At 43.8% G+C, this 21,909-nt stretch overlaps 2 protein-coding genes across 4 annotated transcripts in view; both read right to left on the bottom strand.

The window, feature by feature from the left end:
* Positions 1-3,194, bottom strand: part of pafah1b1a (platelet-activating factor acetylhydrolase 1b, regulatory subunit 1a) — a 38,840-nt gene extending 35,646 nt beyond the window's left edge. The window contains exon 1 of the mRNA XM_068317342.1: positions 3,032-3,194. The gene's annotated coding sequence lies outside the window, so the exon portion shown is untranslated. The remainder of the gene's footprint in view (positions 1-3,031) is intronic.
* Positions 3,195-3,653: 459 nt separating this feature from the next.
* Positions 3,654-20,610, bottom strand: cluha (clustered mitochondria (cluA/CLU1) homolog a). 3 transcript variants are annotated; one of them, XM_068317599.1, is made up of 27 exons: positions 20,259-20,610; positions 16,058-16,251; positions 15,638-15,809; positions 15,120-15,263; positions 14,609-14,736; positions 14,365-14,519; positions 13,526-13,651; positions 13,249-13,396; positions 13,054-13,146; positions 12,474-12,908; positions 12,003-12,262; positions 11,543-11,922; positions 10,752-10,853; positions 10,296-10,396; positions 10,024-10,176; positions 9,877-9,939; positions 9,555-9,799; positions 9,387-9,471; positions 9,150-9,303; positions 8,891-9,030; positions 8,730-8,810; positions 8,514-8,639; positions 8,028-8,149; positions 7,842-7,935; positions 7,630-7,764; positions 7,473-7,546; positions 3,654-6,357 (listed from the first exon to the last, which is right to left on the bottom strand). In XM_068317599.1, the coding sequence occupies exons 1-27, from the start codon at positions 20,392-20,394 to the stop codon at positions 6,231-6,233; spliced, it is 4,173 nt and encodes a 1,390-aa protein (XP_068173700.1). In that variant the 5' UTR covers positions 20,395-20,610; the 3' UTR covers positions 3,654-6,230. The 3 variants fall into 3 exon arrangements, with proteins under 3 accessions (XP_068173700.1, XP_068173701.1, XP_068173702.1); XM_068317600.1 differs by having other exon boundaries at positions 11,630-11,922; positions 20,259-20,608; XM_068317601.1 differs by lacking the exon at positions 20,259-20,610 and adding an exon at positions 19,227-19,287.
* Positions 20,611-21,909: the final 1,299 nt, after the last annotated feature.

Below are 21,909 nucleotides of genomic sequence, written 5' to 3' on the forward strand. Positions count from 1 at the left end.
TTAGTCGGACGGCTTCCCTGACCACCGGGGTCCACCACGGTGTTCGAGGGTTACCGCCCCTTGAGGCACCCAAGACCTTGAGACCACAGCTCTCAGCTGCAGCTTCAGCAATGGAAGCTTTGAACATCGACCATTCAGGTTCAATGCCCCCAGCCTCCACAGGGATGCACGAGAAGCTCCTTCGGAGGTGTGAATTGAAGGCCTCACGGACAGAGTCCTCCTCCAGACGTTCCCAGTTCACCCGCACTACTCGTTTGGGCTTACCAGGTCTATCCAAAGGTTTCCTCCGCCAACGGACCCAACTCACCACCAGGTGGTGATCAGTTGACAGCTCTGCCCCTTTCTTCACCCGAGTGTCCAAAACACACGGTCGAAGATCAGATGATACGATCACAAGATCAATCATTGACCTCCGACCCAGGGTGCTCTGGTACCAGGTACACTTATGAGCATCCTTGTGTTCGAACATGGTGTTAGTTATGAACAATCCGTGACTAGCACAGAAGTCCAACAACATAACACCGCTCGGGTTCAGATCAGGGAGGCCATTCCTCCCAATCACGCCCCTCCAAGTGTCTCCATCATTGCCGACGTGTGCATTGAAGTCCCCCAGGAGAACAATGGAGTCCCCTGCAGGGATCCCTTCAAGGACCCCATTTAGGGACCCCAAGAAGGCCGAATACTCTGAACTGATATTTGGTGCATATGCACAAACAACAGTCAGAGTTTTCCCCCCCACAGCCTTAAGGCGTAGGGAAGCGACCCTCTCATCCACCGGGGTAAACTCCAACACAGCGGCGCTCAGCCGGGGGCTTGTGAGTATCCCCACACCCGCCCTGCGCCTCACGCCTGACGCAACTCCGGAGTAAAACAAGGTCCAACCCCTATCCAGGAGTCTGGATCCAGAACCGAGGCTATGCGTGGAGGTAAGCCCCACCAGATCCAACTGGTAGCGCTCCACCTTCAACACAAGTTCCGGCTCCTTCCCCGCCAGTGAGGTGACATTCCACGTCCCCAAAGCCAACTTCTGCCGCCCGGGTCTGGTCCGTCGTGACCCCCTGTCGTCACTGCCACCCATATGGCAGCGCACCCGACCCCATCGGTCTGCCCTGCGGGTGGTGGGTCCACAGGGGTGGGAAGAATCCACGTTGCCTTTTCGGGCTAAGCCCGGCCGGGCCCCGTGGCAGACCCGGCCACCAGGCGCTCGCTGACGGGCCCTCCGTCCAGGCCTGGCTCCAGACGTCGGCCCCGGGCTTCCTCCGGGCAGGGTCACAGTTTTCCCTTTTCCGTTTTTCATGGGATATTTGAACCATTCTTTGTCTGGCCCTTCACCTGAGACCTGTTTGCCTTGGGTGACCCTACCAGGAGTACAAGACTCCCGACAACATAGCTCCCAGGATCCTTAGGGCACACAAACCTCTCCACCACGTTAAGGTGATGGTTCCTTGGAGCCATTCTAACATCTTAAAAGTCTGAAATGGAATGTTCTGGTATTTGCACTTTTGCCAATTGTGCTACTGTACTTCATGACATTTTATATTTATGTCAAAATATCAATTTTAAACATCAGGTACTTTATTTGTAACCCTCATCTGTGTACAAAGAATCGGACCTGAATGAAGACTGAGCATAAACAACTAAGAGGCCTTGGTTATGGGATTGTTATAACACTAGTTTCACAAAAGGCCATTTTTTCCTATGAATAAATGATAGCTGTTAACTACAAGATGAAACAAGGATGACATTTCTCATCATACAAGACAGTCCAACACTATTATTATATAGAAGAGCATTTTAGTTCTTCTTGATGAGACTTTTAATTTCATAAATATCCTAGGATTCCAGTCGACGTTCTTGCATACTTGCTTGGAAAAATTTTTAGGCTTTATGGCTTTAATTAAATCGTGACGTCCTGACAAAAGTTGTTACACATTATGAGACAGTTCGGGTTGTCAGATTAAGTGTACAGTACATACTTAAAAGGAATCTTAATAATTGGCTCACACTCTGGACTACATCTGTCCAACTGAAATCAATCAATGATACGTCCAAAGGGATTAAACTCCATGTGCAAAAGAAAACAGCAATGATTTGAAGACTGGGTAGATGCAATAAATACGCCTCCGTTGAACTCCACCCTGATTTTCTAACACAACCCGCACGAAGAGCTTCAGCTTCAGCTGAGCATGTCAGCGGCCAACAGCAGGCATCATGGTGGACAACAAACAGAAGATCATACACACAACTGCACCAACATTAACTACAAAGCCACTGGAAATGTTTCCTAACGTGCTTTTGCGATAATATCTGCATGACTGTTACGTAATGCAAAATAGCTCAACCTAAACTCATTCCATACAGCTCAAACGAAGAAACCGATCCCACGAACAATTAAAATAGTGCGAGCTTGATCGAACCAGTCGACATCAGTGGTAACATTAACATCGTGTGACCTACATTTATTTTTGTTGTCGATGTTTTCCTACAACAGGCAAGTATGGTTAGATACTAGCGTTACTTCAATATAAACTAGCTATTTACGGTATTATACACGGTGGCAGTCAAACGGAATTGACATGGGTCATCCATAACTCAACGGCATCTTCTGATATGTAGTCGATACGGATGTTGGCCGAGCTGTCGGCGGTGCTGCAGGCAGGAGCTTCTCTCTGCCCGGTTATCGTTAGCTAAAGTTATCATTAGCAGAGTTAGCTTCCCGGCGATGCAGTCAGAAAGTTAGCTCAAGCATTAACACTTAGGAACTACGTGTTCGGGTTCGGGTAGCAGCAACCAACTTACAAACTAAGACAAAAGTCTTGAATGTAGCAGTTAAAGACGTAATACTTTATCCGGACACCGGGATAAAGTCCAGTGACAAGGTACCTGCTGCTCCAGTCCAAGCGGCCTATCCGCCATTTTGAGACATAAAAAAGGAGGCGCAAAAATTACAGCCACATCGTCATTTTCCACACCTAACACCGGATTCCTGCGACTCTGACCGGCTTAACAACTGAAAACTAATTGAACTCACCTTATTATTTCTCTCGGTAAATATTCCCAGACGTCTGTAACGGTGGCGTGAGCCGACAGGGCGTTAATTTTTCCGCTCCAGAACGCGATCTTGTGATGCGGGGCTACACTGCGCCCGTCTCGCCTCCTTTGCTTTGGATGCTTGTTTTCTCGCAGGCTGCAGCCTTCTGACGACGCGCGAGCGCAGCGCGCGTTCACGGCGTGACGGGCGCGCGCACGCTTCTGACAGCAGGAATAAGCTTCTGTAGGTTTTGGTTTTTAACTCTTTCGAGGTTTCTCCCAACATTCTAAACTGTAGAACCTCAATGCGAAATATTTAAATGCGGCATTAAACAATATTCTCTCCAGCGTGATGGCACTTACTACTTCTATTGTAAAAATGGTTTTACTCTGCATTTATGACAGCTGCATTGCACATACATAAAAATTCTCCAGATTAAACTCAAGCATTTGCAGCAGTAAGCAAGTACTTTTTACTCTTATATTTGTATTTTTTAATCTGCAAGGACCTCAATGACTAATTGTATGAACGATCAAAACTTCCAATTTTCTTTCTTCTATTTTATTCAGTCATATATATTTAAAATAATTTTGAAAAGAACATACAACACACAAGCATCACACATCATCAAGGGAGATTGAAACAATATGCCTAAAAATCATTTCATTAGCTAAGAAAAAAAAACCCATTTCAGGTGACAAACACGACAAAAGCAATTTGAATTGTGAGTAGCAAGTCCTTCATTACATTTATGATGGACTTTAAGTGATATTTTTCTACACCTTTATTTTTACACTGAAGCAAATTTAATTCCACAATTTAATTGCATTTCAATTGAACAGCAAATTTTGTGTGAAAATATCCTCTGTAATTTATTCCAAGAAATGCTTTTCCTGTAGCTAATGCAAATATACGATAACATAAGATCTGGCAAATTTAACACTAAAACTAGTCATAATTGAAATGTTTCTCTTCACGCTTCCATTCCAGCTCAATAAGACTGTACTAAAGGAGCAGAAAACGCAACATCTATGCGAATGCTCACAAGACTACGTTTGTTCTAAATAATGAACTTCTTAGAAATTCAACAAAAAATTAAGAATGTGTTAATTTATGTGGATTTACTTTGCAGCAGCTTTTTGTTATCATTCTCATGACAGGCGGCAGTATGCCCCCTGCTGGACGGTAGTGGTATTACTGTTGGGAAATGAAACCACACAAAAAAAATAACAAAGAAGCGTATTTAACTTGTATAATTTGTGAAGTAATTGACTTCTGTCATCATGTTCTATTCAGAAATGTAAATATTAATAGGAATAATACACACCCTGCTCTGCTGTTGATGTAAAGCATCTTGCTTTTGGAAACAATCAGGAAATTTACTGCAACAAATTATGTTGTAGTCTTAAGAGCTCCACATGCACGCCCTTTTATATCAAGTTCTATTATTTTTATGTAATCCAACCAGTAATTATCATTTGCACAAATAAAGATTTTTTAAAAAACAATCAGTTCCAGCACCATCTCTCTATTGCTTTAATTACATACATTTAGACACGGCAACAATTAGGTAACAACTTGCCATTGGAGGGATACAACGCATGTATACAAGCACAAACAGCCCCCTTCTCAGTGTTTTTGGTACATTACATTGACACAGCCCTTCTTTTGTCCACTTTTGGTTGTGCTGTGAACGTGAGAAAGTGCATGAAACACTGCTCAAAGAGCAAACACTCCTTGCTGGCTTTACATAAAGAAAAGATCACTCAGTAATGTAAAAAGGAAAAAAAACACACACACACACACACACTCAGCAAAACTACTGCCAATCTTGAGCTCCTGTCCAATGGTAAGAAGAAGTTAATCTCTGGACCAATCCGTACAACAGATTTGTGGCCATATGTGGCCATAATTGTTTTAAGAAGAGGTATTAGTCATCCAACAGCTTTACCATGAGTAGAAAAATAAAACATTTGCAAAGACAATGTTCACTTAGCCTCTTTTTTAAATTATGCAGCAGCAGAAGCAGCAACAGCCCTGGCCAACAGATTTTCCGTTGGACTACACAAAGCACAGTCTCACACACATACATGCACATGTGTAAAAACAGAATGAACACAACTAGTGTATACATAAGTGTACTGCTTCAGGTGGACGTTTCAGATTTGCACTTTTTTGATGAACATCAATCAACTGTCTAATGAGTTAGAGATTTATACATCTTCATCTTTCTATACATTTTCTATAAAACAGACATGCTTTAAATTAACTGATGATCAACAGGCTTAAAATACCTTATTAATTCTCTTCTAGTTTTACAAACCCTGAATATGTACTTAAAAAAAAGAAGGAAGAAAAAAATACCAGCAAATTAAATTCAAACAAAAAAAAAGCTCAAGGTTCCATGTTACGTCACTGAATTGTCGTCTCGGTTGGAGAAACGGGGGATCATCGATGCTGAATGAACAAATGATAGAAGGATCAAATCATCTAACCTTGGAGGGAGCATGATGCTACAAAAGACGCCACAAAAAAAAAAAAAAAATTCATTTTCTGAAGCCCCACTTGAAACGTGTAAAATTTAGTGCCCATTTTCTGCTTTTAGTGCACAGTAGAAAGTACCCCTGAGATTTAGGACAGGGTGGGTGCATCATCATCATCATTTGAGCACCATCAGCAAGGATGGGAATAGGACCTTCATCTACGTGCATGGGGTTTCTGAGGTTCTTCAGGGAATGGTGGGGCACATCATGGTCCGGGGGCTCAACAGTGTGGCTGAAGGGTTGAGCTGAGCAGAAGTGTTATTGGGGGGAACGCGGTGCGATGGATAAGGCTCTGGTATAACAATGTCATGGTCATCCTTGGTCTCCATTCTCTGGCTACACCCACATTCAGTTACAATCATACTTGTAAGCAGCCAAGACCTTCAACAGAGGGCTTCACGGCCCAGGGATTGCACAGATCACTGATTCTATATATTGTTTGTACTTTCTCTTCCTATAATACAGGAAACTCTTGCTCTGTATCACATATACAGTTTATTCTCTGGATTGCACTGACACATCCCTCCCCCTGTCTATTTCAATGCTGATTTCTTCCGTTTCAGGTCCACAGTCACATTCACATGGCTATCGTCTCATGACGTCGTCCCCCCCCCGCCCTAGCAGCAGATAGGAGCCGTGCTGAGAGTATCCGGAACTTAATCGACGGGAATTTTATCCTCTAGTTCCAGCAGGCCGTCGTCACTGGGCTCCTCCATCTTTCCCAACTCCTGCAGGTGCTGGCGCCGCTGAACTTCTGCCTTCAGGTTCTCCAAATCTTTTTGGCTGGAAGGAAGAAGAAATAGCTTTCATGAAGTCATCTGCACTGCAACATGATGAATCAACAGATATCTGTCCACACGCTCAACTTAAGGCAAATGTACGCTTTGTTGATGGAGGAAAACTTTCTATTCCGCAAGGAATTACCAGAAACGACAACAGGAGAAGAAATTTTCTGAGTTGCTTCAGAGAACTTTGAACGAGGAGGACTGAAGTGGTAAGACTAAGTGTTTGCCCCGATGGAGCAGCTGCCACGCTGTGGCGCACCAAAGGCTTTGTAATAAGAATGAAAGAACAAAATCCACAACTGCGACGCATTATTTTCTGCACCGGAAAGCGCTTGTTACTAAAACATTACCAGGCTGACTGCTGCCAAGGAGTTCCTAAGAAACAAAGCAATTTCAGGTCTTCTCCCTTTCCCCACAAAATATATATTTTTAAGCATGACTTCTGTAAAGACTAAGAACAGAGTCAGACTCAGAGCTGTTGAGGAAGATCTTCGTGTCGGTGCTTTTATTCAATTCCTGCAAGAATATCAGCTTTGTATTCAACAAAACAGGCCCAGGTTTAACACAAACTATTTAAATTAACTTGTGCTGTGCTTTAACAATGTATGAATAAACTGAAACTGATTAAATCACTCTTTGTATTGTGACATTTTATGAAATGATTTGATTTTTTAAAACTTTTTTTTTTCACTTACATGTAGCAACAATCACTTTTTGAACAATCTGAGAAAAAAAAGCTTCTAAATTTGTCTAAAGGATTTGGGATTTATTTTTTTTGATGTTATGTTTGTTAGTTTAAACAGCTATCCTAGGAATTTTGACTCGCTAGTTTAAGGTTTTTTCTGATTTTTACAAATCTGGAGTTTAATTTATGAAAAAAAAAGCGTATTCCTTTATTCTATATTTATATATTTTTAAAATTAGGGTTGCATGTATACAGTTAGAGAAACCTGCTCAAGCTGCATGGCATAAGTGTTGTTTTTTAACAAGCCGTCTGATGCACAGTGTGGTAAATGATGGACTTCTGGATTCAAAGCATTATGGTCTATTCATGTTATACTTTGATTCCATTTTCCGGAGAGTTAACAAACTTCAGTTTCAGTTTCCCATTACCTCAGTGGTATAAAGATGATGCCATTGATGATGTTGAGCTGCTCAAGGACACTGGCCATGCTGGGGGCAGTGAACTGGGAAATGGAGAACACACAGAATGACTGTTGGAGGTGTGACAGACGGAGAAACGGGTTGTATGTGGACTCTGAGGCGCTACCTTGAGGGGTGTGATGCTGGCATTGGATCCGTTCTTGTAGATCTCGTTCATGGTTCTCTGAAGAGCCACAGCTTGTTGAGTGAGATACTTCAGATACTCCGAGCTTTCCTTGGTTTTCTCGTGCGCTTCACCCATCTGAGAAGAGGAAAGCAAGATATTGCTCCATCGCAAATAACAATAATAATAACGTGTGGAGCCTCCTGGTTCCTCACCTGGTTCTTATAAATGGTGTAGCCCTCCTTCTCATGCTGCAGCGCTGAGCGGAACTCGGCTTTGCTCTCATAAACTCTTGCAACTACGTGATGACTAAAAACGTGACGAGGAACACATAAAACAACTCACGTCAAGTCAGAGTCATACCTACTACCTGTTTACGGGATGACAAGCGTCCCCCCTACCTGAGCGCCACCTTAAGGGACCGAGGTCCATGGTATTTTGTGTTGATGGTCAAAGCGTTCTCCAGAAATCTTAGAGCTAAATCGTACTCCATCACTCCATGTAGCACCAGCCCAATGTTACTCTGTGGAAGAATGAGAACGCGTTCAACACCTTTATGAAGTAATCCCTCCATACTTGCGGTTAATGCGTTCCAGGAAAAAAATTCTGCAATGTAGCGCTGATTTATTTGATAATTTATGGGAATTGAAATGTTTATGAACCCTCCCCATACTGCAGTGAGGTGAGGTATTTGCCATTAAATTAGCAACCTGACATTAAAAACTGGTTAAATTCAATTCCAGTGTACCACTCAGTTTGAACAGGACGGGTTATTTCCTGATCTGAAGTTTGAAGCAGATTAATTCTTTAATTAATAAATGAGGGATTTCTGTATATAAACTGAGTTTTTAAAAAAAAAATTTTGTGTCAGTGATTAAACTACTCACGTCAAGAAGAGCCATTTCTGGGTGATCCTCCCCGGTGACCAGGAACATGAGGTAACGGGCCCGATAAAGAAGCTTCAAGGCGGTTGACAGTTGTCCATTGGCGAAGCAGTACAGAGCCAAATGCATCTGATGAGTGAAGGATACAAACGTTTACTAAAGGAGTGTCAAACGTCTCTAAGAAAGAATCCGTTTTTAACACCTGCTGTGAAAACTTACATATTCTTGAATTGTGTTGGGATGTTCGATGCCAAGAACTCTCTCACTCATCAGAACAGCCTTCTGCTGGTTGCTGAGAGCCTGCAGGTGAACACAAACATCAGTTGTAGATCACGTGTAGATGTCGCACACGATGCCTGAGGCGATGCATTTCTGCCTACTTCTGGGTGATCTCCCATGATGTAATTCAGACGCGCCAGCAGGCGTAAGCAGGCGCAGATCTCCACGTGCATGGCTCCGTACACGTTGTTGAAGAGGTTCAGCGCCTCGCTGATCAGCTCACAGCCCTCCTTCAGAAAACCTGGAAAGAAACAGGAAGCCTGAGGAGATACACTTTGAACTGGTTACCTTGTTCTTCAAAAAATAAATAAAAACCCTGCAAATTCCTTTTTCAGTCTCTTAAATAAAGCATCTTTTAACCTTGCTGCACTTTGGCTTGTCCACTCTGGAAGAAGTGGAAAGCATCGGACGCTTTTGGGTTGACGTGCTTGACGACAGGGAAGATGTTCAGAATGTCCTCCTCAGTGAAGGCGGGTTTGTGACGGCTGTCGAAGTTGTATTCCTTTATCAGGATCTGGAGCGGAGAGAAGAGGAAACGCCATGAAAGCAACGTTCAAAGAAGCATCTAGGGTGGTCACAAACGGGGGGGGGGGGTACCTGGATGCCGGTTTTGATTGAAATTTCTCGAAGTAGGGTGATTTTCTGGAGGTTGTAATTCTCCACCAACTGGTCCACACCATCACTGTCAAAAAATGTTTCAAGAAAAAAAAAAGTGTAAAAAAAAGAGGTAATTATGGGTTTCCCGTGAACAGAAGAGGTCCTCACCACTTGATGGTGTAGTGATAATAACTCTGCGCTTCACAAGCGATGTTCTTCCACAACTCCTGGGGTGTCAGGTTGGTCCACGCCGTGTTGTCGCCGCCGGTGGGGACCTTGTTACGACGTTTGCGGCTTTTGCGACGTGACGCCAGCTCGTCGGGAGGAAGGTGGGCGACGGCGTCGGGGAAGGAGCTCAGGAAGCAATTGAGGAAGTGGCTCACGGCCGCAGACAGGGCCGACAGCTCCACCCCCTACATGTCAGAGAAAATCAGATGTCAATCAAAGTAGGTAACGGTTCTTCTGAAGGCGTACGTTCAGTCTTACGAACCTGCAGGTACGCTTTGAAGATGTGTTTTGCACATCTGGTGATGAGCTCGATGATTCCTATCCTCTGAAATATTTAACAAAAGGAAAATTAGTGCGACAAAACCCTAAAGCGCAAACAGGAAGTGGGAGTGTTTGGATTCAGACTCACATAGATGTGCTCCAGCTGGGCTTTGGCAGGAGTTTTATCCATGAACTCCAGAACAGAGCCTAAATACCGAACGTTGATCCCTCTCTGGTGTAAGGCCTCGGTCAGCGTAGCTCCATCCATGGGAACAGCACTGTGATCCAAACAGTCTTTAATCTGGTAAACACACACACACACACACACACACACACACACACGGCTCAATCATACATTTCGATCCGTTTCTGTTCCACACCCGACAGATCATCTGTGGACAGATTATCTGTGGAACTCACCAGGGACGGGATCTGACACGACACCAGGAAGGTAGAAGAGTCTTTGAGGAGCTGCTTCTGTTTTTGGACGTCGTCTGTGCAGTCGTCTGGGAATCGTACACCTGTTTTTTCCACACAAAACACACACACACACATAAACACACACACACACCTGAGTAATTCAAGTCAAGGCCTATACGTCAAAATTTCAGTCAAACTCAAAACTGTGCTCGACTTTAATTCTTCACATAATGAACAACAGAATCATCTGCAGAAACAGAATGAAGCTTGTGGTCCAAAATAGAGTCGTTTCTTTTAATTTCATTATTTTTTACAAATATTTTTCATCCTTAGGGAGCTTAACCCAACGTTTCTAATATGAATTTCAGTGCATTCAGTTTTCAGTCTTAACACCCTGGCAACTATTGTCAGGATTTTCTGTATGCACACATGACAAACCATCGTCGTCATGCTCACCTGGTGAAAAGATGTCCGGGTTGAAGCGAATGTCAAACGATGTGTTGCTGATGGAACCGACTGCCTTGCAGGCATTGAGGACCACTTCTCGGCTTTTGGGATCTATTTGTGATTAGATCACCAAAAAAAACACCAAAAAAAAGATGAAAAACTGTTAGAAGTCCAAAAATAAGAAGTGATCACATCCACATCAAGTCAGAATCCACCTAAAAATGTAGTTTAAAATGGTAGTCAAGATTCGACTCATCATCACAAGTGTTTCAACAGATTTTATAACCTTACTGTGGACTCATATTTTCTCACACACACACACACACTCAAAACTATGACTACAAACACGGCAAATTAAAAACCTGTTGGACAGGCAGATTGTTTGATCCAGGATTGAAAAAGCATCACTCAAAATCATTGAATACTAGATTATTTCTGCATGCGGAGACGTTTTGGGATTAATGGGCAGAGCAACTGATTTAATCAGATTTAAACGATTAGACTTGAATCCCAGAGCAAAGGCACCAAACAGACGTGTTGATTGGGTGTTAACACTCGAACACTCTTCCTCACTGCAGGCAGAGGACGGCGCAGGAACACCTGGGTCTGGTGGACGAACCACTGAAACTCAATTTATTCTCTTACAAAAACTCAATCCGTCACTAAAATCAGTCGCCAGAGACTTTTAGAATTTAAGATCATTTAACAGATCAACCTTTTTGTCACCAATGACCCACCAAGTAGTTCTTCCTGCTTCATCCTGGGATTATTTGGGGGTTTTTGGGTATTTTTTTACATACCAACACAAGATCCATCTTCACCAACTAAGGTTTCCGCGAGCTCTTTGGCCTGAGCTAATCCTGGAATACTTTCCTCAAGCTCCTTACCATCGAGCGGGTTCCTGCACTCCCCGTTCTGGACTGTTGTGAGGTCGAGAGGCCCGTTTGTGGCGGGCTTTGAGGGGGTTTCTTCCCCGTCAGTCTCTGCTTGTGTGTCCCCAGAGGTGCTGTCTGTCTGCTCCGTGGAGACCTCCGTGACACCGGGGGTCTGGATTGTGTCGGGATTGCTTTCAATGCTTTTCTCAGAGGTTTCTCTGATGGCGGGTGTGTCAGTCTTTGTGTCCTTGTTTGCCTTCTGTTGCATGAGCTGTAGCGCCGCCATCTTCATGAAGAGAAGATATCTGTGGAACACGGCAGCAGAATAAACATTCGGACACGTATGTTACACGTGAGGATGTCCAACAGGCAGACAGACACCTACCTGTGCTCCACGAAGGCCTCGATGAGCTCTTGGCGTAGACACGCTAGGCGATGGCGGTGCTGGCGGGGGAAGCCTTGGAGCCGGGTCTCTGGAGGAAGCTCCTCTCCATCCACCGGGAGGAAGTTGAGGTCGGGGGGGAAGGTGCGAAGGAGGTCCAGAATGTAATGGCGGCCATCGTTTCCAATGATACCTTTACACTCAACGGACGAACAGAGTTCCACGCTCTCGTTTTTCTCATTCAGGACCTTGTGCTTCTGGACCTGCAGTTTGAAGTTTGAATATTCAATGATGACAAATCATTTATGCTTTATAAAACATTTATGTCTGAATTTTGGGGGGCTTGGAACGTAATTTCTTCCAGAACCAAATCATTTCGTAAGTAGAGGTACCACTGCATTTCTAATTTTGGAGACTTTATCTTTAGCAGGCTTTATTACGGCGTGAACCGCTCACAGGAGTTGAGACACTGACCTTCAGAGGCCTGCTGGTTTTCTCCAGCAGCTCCATGTATTTTTCGTGACAAACGACCGTCTTTCCAAAGTCGATGGATCCGTAGATGACGCTCTGCTCCTGCTCGCGCTCCAGGATACCGGGGATGATGGACTGGGCGGTGACGCGGTAGCCTCTGTAGTCCACCACCACTGTCCCCAAAGTGTACAGGCCCTCAATGTCCACTGCCCCGTAAGCCCGTACCCCATTCAAGTCATTCGTGGGGGCTGCATGGGCGGCGGCATCTCCCCCCAGCTCACGATAATGATCCCGCACGTCGAAGCCCAGGCTGAAGAAGATGTTGTTCCAGATGAACATCTGCATCCGAGTTTCCTCACCGGGATTGATGGCCATCACGTTCCCATCAATGACCGCCATGGCACCTCGAGTAGCAGCTGCTGCAAAGTCACTGTGGACCTGCATGGGGGGGGGGGGTATTATTTGGTAGAAGCGTGTTAAGTTGGATTTTGAGCTTGTCGACTGACGCAACATTACCAGAGTTAACGTATAAATCACTACAGACAGACTCGTGCAACGGGACAAAAATGAGACTCTGCAGTACCTTAAAAATGGCTCTCTCCCTTAACAGGCGTTCAGGCAGATTCTTCCTGGGGAGCTCTTTGGTGGTCTGCAGCTCCTCGTTCCAATCTCTAGTCTGAAGGCAGAGGAGCACCAGAAAAAAACTTTATACTGAGAAAAAAAACCACTGGTACATTTCTCCTCTGGATGATATCCTGCTGTGTTCAGATGTGCCCACCTGTCCAGGTATGTGCTCTTCATACCCCAGACGGGAGGTGTAGGCGTCCTCAGCGCGGACACAGTCCATGGCGTGGTCTACCTGTGGAGCAGTCCAGCTGTACACCTGGAAAGGTGTGGCTATCCTCTCAAACAGGTGTCTCTGGACCCTGCAACAAAAACACAACCAGAACATCAACTCCAAGAGCTCTTATCATTTTCCAGATGTTTGAGACAGACTGCTGCTGCGGAGAAAGAAGCGGCAAACTAAAAAGCAATGATGGTTTGTTTTTTTTAACCTTTTTTTTTGCAAGGCAGTGAAGTTCTTCTTGAAGGCAGGACTGATCTGGCTCAGCAGCTCCACCAGCGAATGGGTCAGGAAGCTGGGATTGGCCGGCTTGGGATTGAAAGTGTAGGTAGTAGATCTGGAACGCAAACATATACACAAGAAGACAGAAGAAAGTCAACGTTAATGATCCCCCTGAAAAGGAAGAAGAGGTGAAACAAGTCCTTTACTGTCATGGCTCCCAAAGTCTATAAAGTGGAGAAAATGCTGACTCGCCAACATTAATAGTATTACAAGAAACAAGGCAGTCAGAGACTGCGACATCCTGCCACACCCTGAATTCAAAATTTTACCCTGACCTATTTTCATAGGTCGGCATCCTTTTATAGAACCCATGATCCAACATGTAACTGGTGCGTTCTATTTGTCATGTAATTTCAGAGATGTGCACCTAAAAAAGGTATAAAAGTGAAAATGTGACCTTGACTTAGTTTTTGAAGGTCAAGGTTGTGATCTATTTTTCACCCCCCCTTGCCTCCCTGTATTTAACGCCTTGTGTTTCGTCTTTCCATCTTATCCGGTTCCTGAGATGCGAGCAAAAAAACCCCCAAAAAAGTACAAAAGTTGAAATTTGACCTTGACCTAGTTTTCTCAAGGTCATCATCTCATTTCCATCCCCTTTGCTGCCCGAGTAATGTGCTTTTTGCAACGGTTGTGAAGATATTTGGTGGACTAACGGACGGACAGACATAACTTCAAGTCGATCTGCAGCAACAACCACATGCTTTGTGTCCAAAGTATTTATGGAGCTGAATGAGAGTCAACGGAGGCGAGGAGGAGGCGTTCACTGACTGGTTGAGGTAGAAGCCGCGTGTAGAGGCAGTGATGCTGACATGGCGCTCCTCCACAGTCACAATGTATAGGTACATGAGGTCACCGTGCATCTTCCTGTTTCCAGGTGGGGGGTTCCAGCCGCTCATCATCAGGACCTTCAGGCACTGCAGGGGCTTTTGGAGGCGTTACAACATTAGCTGAATGAAATGTATATGACATAGTACTTTATTGTACTATTTTTAGTAATATTCCAGAGCCTCACCTTACAGTCCTTGTTCTGTGGCTGGAGAGGAACCAGGGGGCGCTCTTTGCTGCCAGGCAGGATGTACTCTGGGGGGGTGCAGTCAATCTGCTCCAGCTCGTTGCCCTTTTTCTTTCGCTTACCGCTGTCTGCCGTCCGATTAAAAAAATAAGCAAAATGAAAGTCGGTGGTCTAAAAGATTGTAGCTATTTTCACAAGTACGGTAATCCATCGCCAAATAAAGACCGTTCATTGTGTGCGTCATCCTTCATAAGAAACACCAGGGGGGGTTGCAAGTCTTTAAGAGTGTGGGAAAACGTAACACAGATATGAGGTGGTTTAATATCAGTATGGGGAGGGTTCATAAACGTTTAAATTACTGTAAATAATTAATATTTTGTCGCTATATTGCGGAATTTTGTTTTGGCGGGTGGTCCTGGACAAAGTGGACATTAGAGTGAACTAAAACGTGGTTCGTCTCTGCAGGACCAAGTCTGTTCCTTCAGCATAAATGTCTCAAAAAGCACCGTACCTCCAAGGTCTCCATCGGTGAAGATACTGAGGAAGGAGAGGGAGTTGCAGTCCACACCGTTGTAGGCGTCGGAAGGGTCTAAGCTTTTCAGAAGGTCTCTGATGTGACGGACGTGGATTCGGGCCTCACGCACTGTGTAGGGCTCTGGGGAAAAGAGAAAGCCAGTAGTTTCACGGGAACAGTAAAGTATTGCCTGAAAAATCCAAATCGATCCAAGAAGATCCCTGATGGACTTAGTGTCGGGCTGTAGGTGGAAAAGAAAACAACACCACATTCATGATGATCTCAGAAAACCTTAATCAGGTTATGAAATGACCAGGTTAGCCAATGACATCACAGCGCCACACCAGTGACCATGTGACATAGAACGCTGGACCCTATATCGTCTTCCCTGAAGCTAAGACAGTTACAACCACCTTCTGATGTTTATTTATGAAGCTGTAACATAGTCACAGTAGTTTCCTGTTCCTCTTGGAATGACAACAACAAGTGGGAATTAAAAACGGTTCTAATCTCACCTTCCACCACTTTGAGCAGCGAGCCTTCCTGCAAGCCCTCGATGGACTTGAGTTCTGCAAAATTGTCCAGTACGTTGCCGTCCAGCTGCAGGGAGAAGCAGGTGCGGTGGCAGGTGTCCTCACGGTCCATCAGCACCTGATGGATCTCCTGCACCATTTCCTGTGGAGACACCTGACAGATGGGGACAGAGATAAGTAGAGAAATGTTTGCAATTTGAGATAAATCAACCTGTTTGGTTCTAGATAGACCAAATATGTTGCAGAAATATTCCTTGTGTTTATGCTGCAGGGTAACCCTCGAAAGCCTGTGGTGAGACTTTGACTTTGTTTGCAATTATAAACACATCATTTCGTTCATGCAAATTTATTGTCTGTGTTTCCACGCTTCCTCTCTGCTATTTATGAGGTGCTAATCCAAACCTGCAGGTCAAATGGCTCTGCTCCAGGTGCCTGGATCTTAAGAGTGAAGCCCGTGTCCTGGATCACGATAACTTCCTGTTCATTAGACTCATCTCCTAGGTCGGTCTTGCTATTCCCATCCTGCTTTGATTCCGACTCCTCCGTGTGCCCATGAGCCCCGTCACCATTCACCATGGCTGTTTCTGCACTGTGTCCTGCAATGGAGGAGACGTGGGTCATCAGTGAAGTTTAGACCTTCTGATTTAGAATTAGATGAGCAGTTAAGGATATTGACAACACACTAAGAGACCAGAAGATCCCACACAGCCGCCATCGAAGTAACAGTCGACGCAACAGTGTAAAGCAAGTCATCTTTGTGGCAACACCACCACCAGTGTGATGTTGCCACACACTGAACTGCCAATCACCTCTTGAGCACTGCCAACGGTGCCCTTGAGCAAGGCACCGTACCCCGATAAGTTGCTCATAGGGGCGCATCATGGAGGAACTGCTCACCACTATACCTCACATCTGAATGCTGACAGGCTCTTTGTGTGTGTGTGTGTGTGTGTGTGTGTGTGTGTCTTTCCTCTACACACACGTGTACTGCACGTGTGACTAGCAAGAAAAACGAATGATTGGAGTGGACAGATAATGCCCCCTGCGGGGGATCAATACAGCAGACTTCTTTCTTTCTATACCAGCGGGTTGATGTAAAAACATCACAGCAAGTTAAAAACAGTGCAGATGACAAAACTAACTTTTATCAATCATCAATGGAGCATTCACAAGACATCCGTCAAAGTTTAAAGTGCAAATCACAAAGCAAGTCCATTGTTCATGTAGTCAGAAAGTATTTGCAGCAAAAACTTAAAACCAAAAACTGTCGCAACATTGTTGCAAGATTATCTCAGCTGACGTGTTCAGATTCCAGCATTCACAAAAAAAAAAGAAAAAAAAAAGAATTCTTGGCCACTCGCATGGATTTTTGTGGCAAATAAAAACATGCAAGCTGAATATAAACCAATCAGCAAGAAGCTTTGACTCATTTAAGGACGTTCAATCTGTCGATATGACGGGTATTCATATTTATGTAATAAACATGGTGGAAAATATGTATAAAAGAACATTAAATAAATAAAATTGACAGCCTTGAGCATAATGATTTCAAGGAGCAGGGCCGACTATATGTGGACGTCAGACACCTGTTTTCTCCCTCGGGACACAGCAAGCCAATGTCCTCACTCATTGCCAAGGGCAAATGGCTCCAGGGTTACTGAAGAAAAGGGGCCAAAAAGAGGGGAGGGACCTCCTCACTGGATCACTGTGCAAAAACCTGAACAAAGTCAGTCCAACAAAAAAAAAGAGAGAGAGAGAGGGGTGGGGAGCATATTCTGAATAACAACAACAAGCTTCAGGGCAGTTAAAAACTTTACAGACCAGATCACGTTTTTATCCTCTGCAAAGATTTGCACCAAAAAAAAAGATGTGAAAATGAGGCATCAGTAAAGTTTTCACTTGATCCTAAATATGAAATCATTTCCCTCATCCTCACAGCAACACCTGATCCCAGAAAAACAACATTACATACAGAGCTTTCTTGTTTTCAAAAGGACAGATTCTGAGTCGTATTTCCACCAATTGTTTCATAATTCCATGAATAAATTCTGTTCACCAAAACTGCTCCTGTCTTCATTTCTTTGCAGGCAATTCCTGTCATCAACATTATAATAAAACCCTCATCATAGAATCATTTGTGAATTTTCACTGTAAAAAAGTCCCAACATTGGAAACTTCTAGGTGTGCACACAAAAATAACTGAATTTGACTACACGTGAAAATCAAAAATTCTTCAACCAAGACTCATAAAACACACCAACACATACACACTGAATACACACATTTATTTACATCCTTGAGGTTCAAATTCTATATGTTCTTATAAGAGGAGGACGGAAAGAAGACCGAGCCGTCCACTACTTGTGCGCAAAATCACAGATCTGAACACTCCACAAAATCACACATTTGTGACTGCTGCTAGATGACAAGGTGAAAAGAAATCACAAACTTATAAAAGGCAACTGACCAACTAAATTGAACTCTGCCTCAAACTGCCAAGTCACTGTGAGAATTCACTTGTTCTTTTACTAGATGATGTAACACTTAGAAACAAACGTCTTTAGTAAAACAGTGAACTCAACAACAACTGGGCATCTATAAACTCTGTGTGCCTGGAGCTGCTGCCAGGGTAGCACCGGCTCTCAGACAACCAGGAAAACAACAACACATAAGTTCTGTCCATAATCAGGTTTGTTGCACCACAGAGTAAACAGACAGACATTGGATCAGGCGTCTGGAAATGGGACTGAACCTGTTGTATTATACATCAGGCCTTTTTTCCTTGTGGAACACCAGAATGCCATCTAAAACCATTACGTACACAGCCCTCAGTGTCAGACGAGAAAAACAGTTGTGCATCCTGACCTTTGCTGTGTCAGAGCAACTCATTTCCACAGCTGATCAAACAAACTTAGCAATTAAAAATTTAAACAACTTATGCAGGAGAAAGTTTTTTTGACTATATAAAACAAAGGTAACACATTTTCTGTTTTGTTAACTTCTGCAGTTTCTTCTCCTTTAGGCCTACACATACTGTACATCCTGTTACAGCTCTGATCTTACAGCTCAGTGCAAACCTTTCCAAAGTCATATTTATAACAGTTCCTTTCCTTTCTTATAGGAGGCCACAATTAAGTTAAAGCAAACAACGATTATCAATATCAATTCTCAGATAATCCATCATCACTTGTGCCATGAAATACCTGTCAGCAAGTGATCATAATTGGGGTGGGTAAACTTGAAAGTGTGGGACATGTTGCTTCCCTTTTAATTAATCTCCCAAATAGATGTTAATCCGTTTAATGTTGACTGACAATTTTGTATTCATGTTGACTTTAGGGAGGAATGCAAGACAAATACATCAGTAAGAACATCCAACCTGCACGTACTCATCTCAACCACACGCTTGTTTTTATACGACAGGTATGACAAGAGTCCAGGTCCCAGGTGTGTCTGCAGACAGGGACTTCTGCTGCTCTCAAAGTTGTTGCAACGCTGATAATTTAATTTGCCACCGAAAACTATCCGCTGCGAAAAGCCATCCCTTCGTCTATTTGGGCAATATACTCACCACTTTATGTCACTTCATGTGTTATTAGCGTAACCTTCTCATTCTAGATGCACCATTATGACTTTTTGTACAACAGTCAGTTTCCGCTTCCGGGTCGAGCCGAGAACACTCGACCTTCTATTCTTTAGAGGGGGGGGGAGACAGACGCAGTTGGCTATTATGCCCTGTAATGACAGCCTTACCGCCCACCGACGTGTCTTAATTTGCATCACAATACACTATATAATCCTGAATGGATATTAAAGACAAGTCTGACGACACTTGATGCGTGGATAAAATGACAGCTTGTCCCCGACACCCCGGTGTCCGGGTGAGCAGTGCGCCGCTCCACTGAAGGTGACCTTCAGTTCATTTCGTAGACTGTTACCGAACATGTGCGAGTTAGCTCCAGGCAGAGCTGCTGCCCAAAGTTAACAGCAAATTAGTTGCTACACATGCGGCTTGTGTAGCACGCCCAAGTCATTTGCGAATATTTCTTAAACGAAATATATTTAGTTTATGATAAAGCCACCATGTTGAGAGCGGCTGATGACTTCCGATGTGATTAGCCGGTGAGCTAACTAGCCGTATAGTTAGCGAGGAGTCCGGCTAGCAAACCGGTTGTTTGGGTTAGCCTTGACTGCTTGTTTGCGTCGGCGTCAGATCGAATTACACGCAAACATGTAATCGGTGTTGAAATCAATTTGATACTGCGGAAGTGACTAGAAAACCAATGAGATAAGATGACTCGACGCATACAGATCAGAAGCGCATTTGTGTCGAGCTGCTCGCCAGGGAGACCCTCTGAACTTGAGAAGAGAGGGTAAACTCCAGGAAGACCATCACCGATGGTTCAGTGACTTCTAAACCACACAGAATGGATGTAAATGTCACAACTTATAGTCGATGTTATGACAAAATAATAAAATATTTAACAGACTGAAAACTGTTATGCTGACCATATCAAAATTTTGCTGTCTGCATATATGTGAATCCATGTGATCACCATATGCCTGTACAAAGTTCATGAAGATATGAACTAATCTGTCTCACCACAACCACAAGAATCCTTCAGGCTTGTCTTGCTGGGCTCTTTGACATCCTGGACTCCATTCCTGGCGTCATTTGCGAGATCAACCGGTGTGCAGGTAGGCACTGACGTCGGGATGTCATCCGTCTTGCTCACCATGATCAGCGGTCAGCGTGGCAACAGAAACCCTTCAGCTGTGTTTGCTTGAATGTGAGTGTAGAATAAATAGTGGGTCTGCTTCTCCGGCTAACGCTAGCTGGCTGGCGACATGCGAGGCTCCAAAGCTTACGAAAACAAGTCTACCGAGGAAGGACAGAGCTGTACATGGTGGGGAGCACACGTGGTTTTGTTCCCCCTCCTCTTGACCTCTTTGCCTTTGCGTTGCACCTCCCCGCCCACGACGCGTGGCTCTACGGCGAGCCACGAAGGACAAACCGCTTTTTACTAACGCGATTTTACCTGTTTCTGTTTCATAAGGAGAAAATGACGCAACTTAAGTGGGGTTTTTTTTCTTTCTTGAATTTCTGCTGCTGAAGAAAATGTCATGAACATGAACAGCAGTTAATATCTAAAAAAAATTCAAAAATGTCAACAATGTATTTTATGGTAAACCACTGTTAAGGAAAATAAAATGCTTTTAGATTTGTGGTGAAATGCTTATTCATGAATTTTGGAATGTGAAAGTACAACAAGTACATTACAAACAACAATGATACAACACTGGAGTCCTCTTTAAGTCAGGAAGTTAAGAACAGGTTATAAATTAGGTTTCGGATCTTAATGATCATCCATTTTAAGAAATGCAGTTTGTGCTTTCTGACATGTGTATGCTGTATAGGACATGCTATGCATGTTGTATTGTGCAAGTAGTTAGATTATTGTCCATTAATGTGAAACGGAGTATTGGGTGCCTTCTGCAGGACTGCATATATCGAGGAAATGGGTTGTTGTCTTGTTGTGCGTGAAGACAAGAAGGTGTTAAGAACCTCGATGTTTGTTAATCCTTAATCTAAATGTTTTCCTTGGTTGTAAAGTTTGTGTGCTGAGTGGTGCACACTTTAAAATAAGAACATGAGTGCATTTCTATTACAGGAATTATGCCTTCCAGACCAAACGGAATAATTTCCTAGTGGCATGAAGATCTGTCCAAAAAACCCTCTATTAGGATGATAGTTGAATTAATCCTGCCTCATTTTGCCAAAGAGCATTAGTAAGTCAACTGAGGGAAAGCTGCATGACTGATTAGTAGGTAATGGTCACATGATTAAGTGTTTGGCCAGTCAACAAAACTGGGAGTGCTTCCACTGCTCCATAAAAATAAAGATAATTTGGGTTTGAAATGCCTTTCATAAAGTAATAAAATGATATTCTGTTAAAAACCCATCATTAAGATTTATGTAATACTGTAATAAAATCTATACAGTATAATTCATCACTACTTTTGCAGATGATGTCCTGTTGGACTCATCAAACCTGGACCTTCAGCGTGCACTGGGACGGTTTGCAGCTGGGTGGGATGAAGATCAGCACCTCTATATCTGAGGCCATGGTTCTCGACCGGATAAGGGTGGTATGCCCTCTTCAGGTCGGTGGAGAGTCCTCGCCCCAAGTGGAGGAGTTTAAGTATCTTGGGGTCTTGTTCACGAGTGAGGGAGGGATGGAACGTGAGATTGA

This window comes from Antennarius striatus, chromosome 6, assembly GCF_040054535.1.
Source record: "Antennarius striatus isolate MH-2024 chromosome 6, ASM4005453v1, whole genome shotgun sequence".
Lineage (NCBI taxonomy): Eukaryota > Metazoa > Chordata > Actinopteri > Lophiiformes > Antennariidae > Antennarius > Antennarius striatus.

Coding starts and splice junctions, on each gene's coding strand:
- cluha (XM_068317599.1), bottom strand. CDS start 20,394: ATGGTGAGCAAGACGGATGACATCCCGACGTCAGTGCCTACCTGCACA. Junction 16,252..20,258: donor GAAGGATTCTTGTGGTTGTG/GTGAGACAGATT, acceptor CCTCCATTGCAG/GACACAGTGCAGAAACAGCC. Junction 12,263..12,473: donor AAACCAGCAGGCCTCTGAAG/GTCAGTGTCTCA, acceptor TTCAAACTGCAG/GTCCAGAAGCACAAGGTCCT.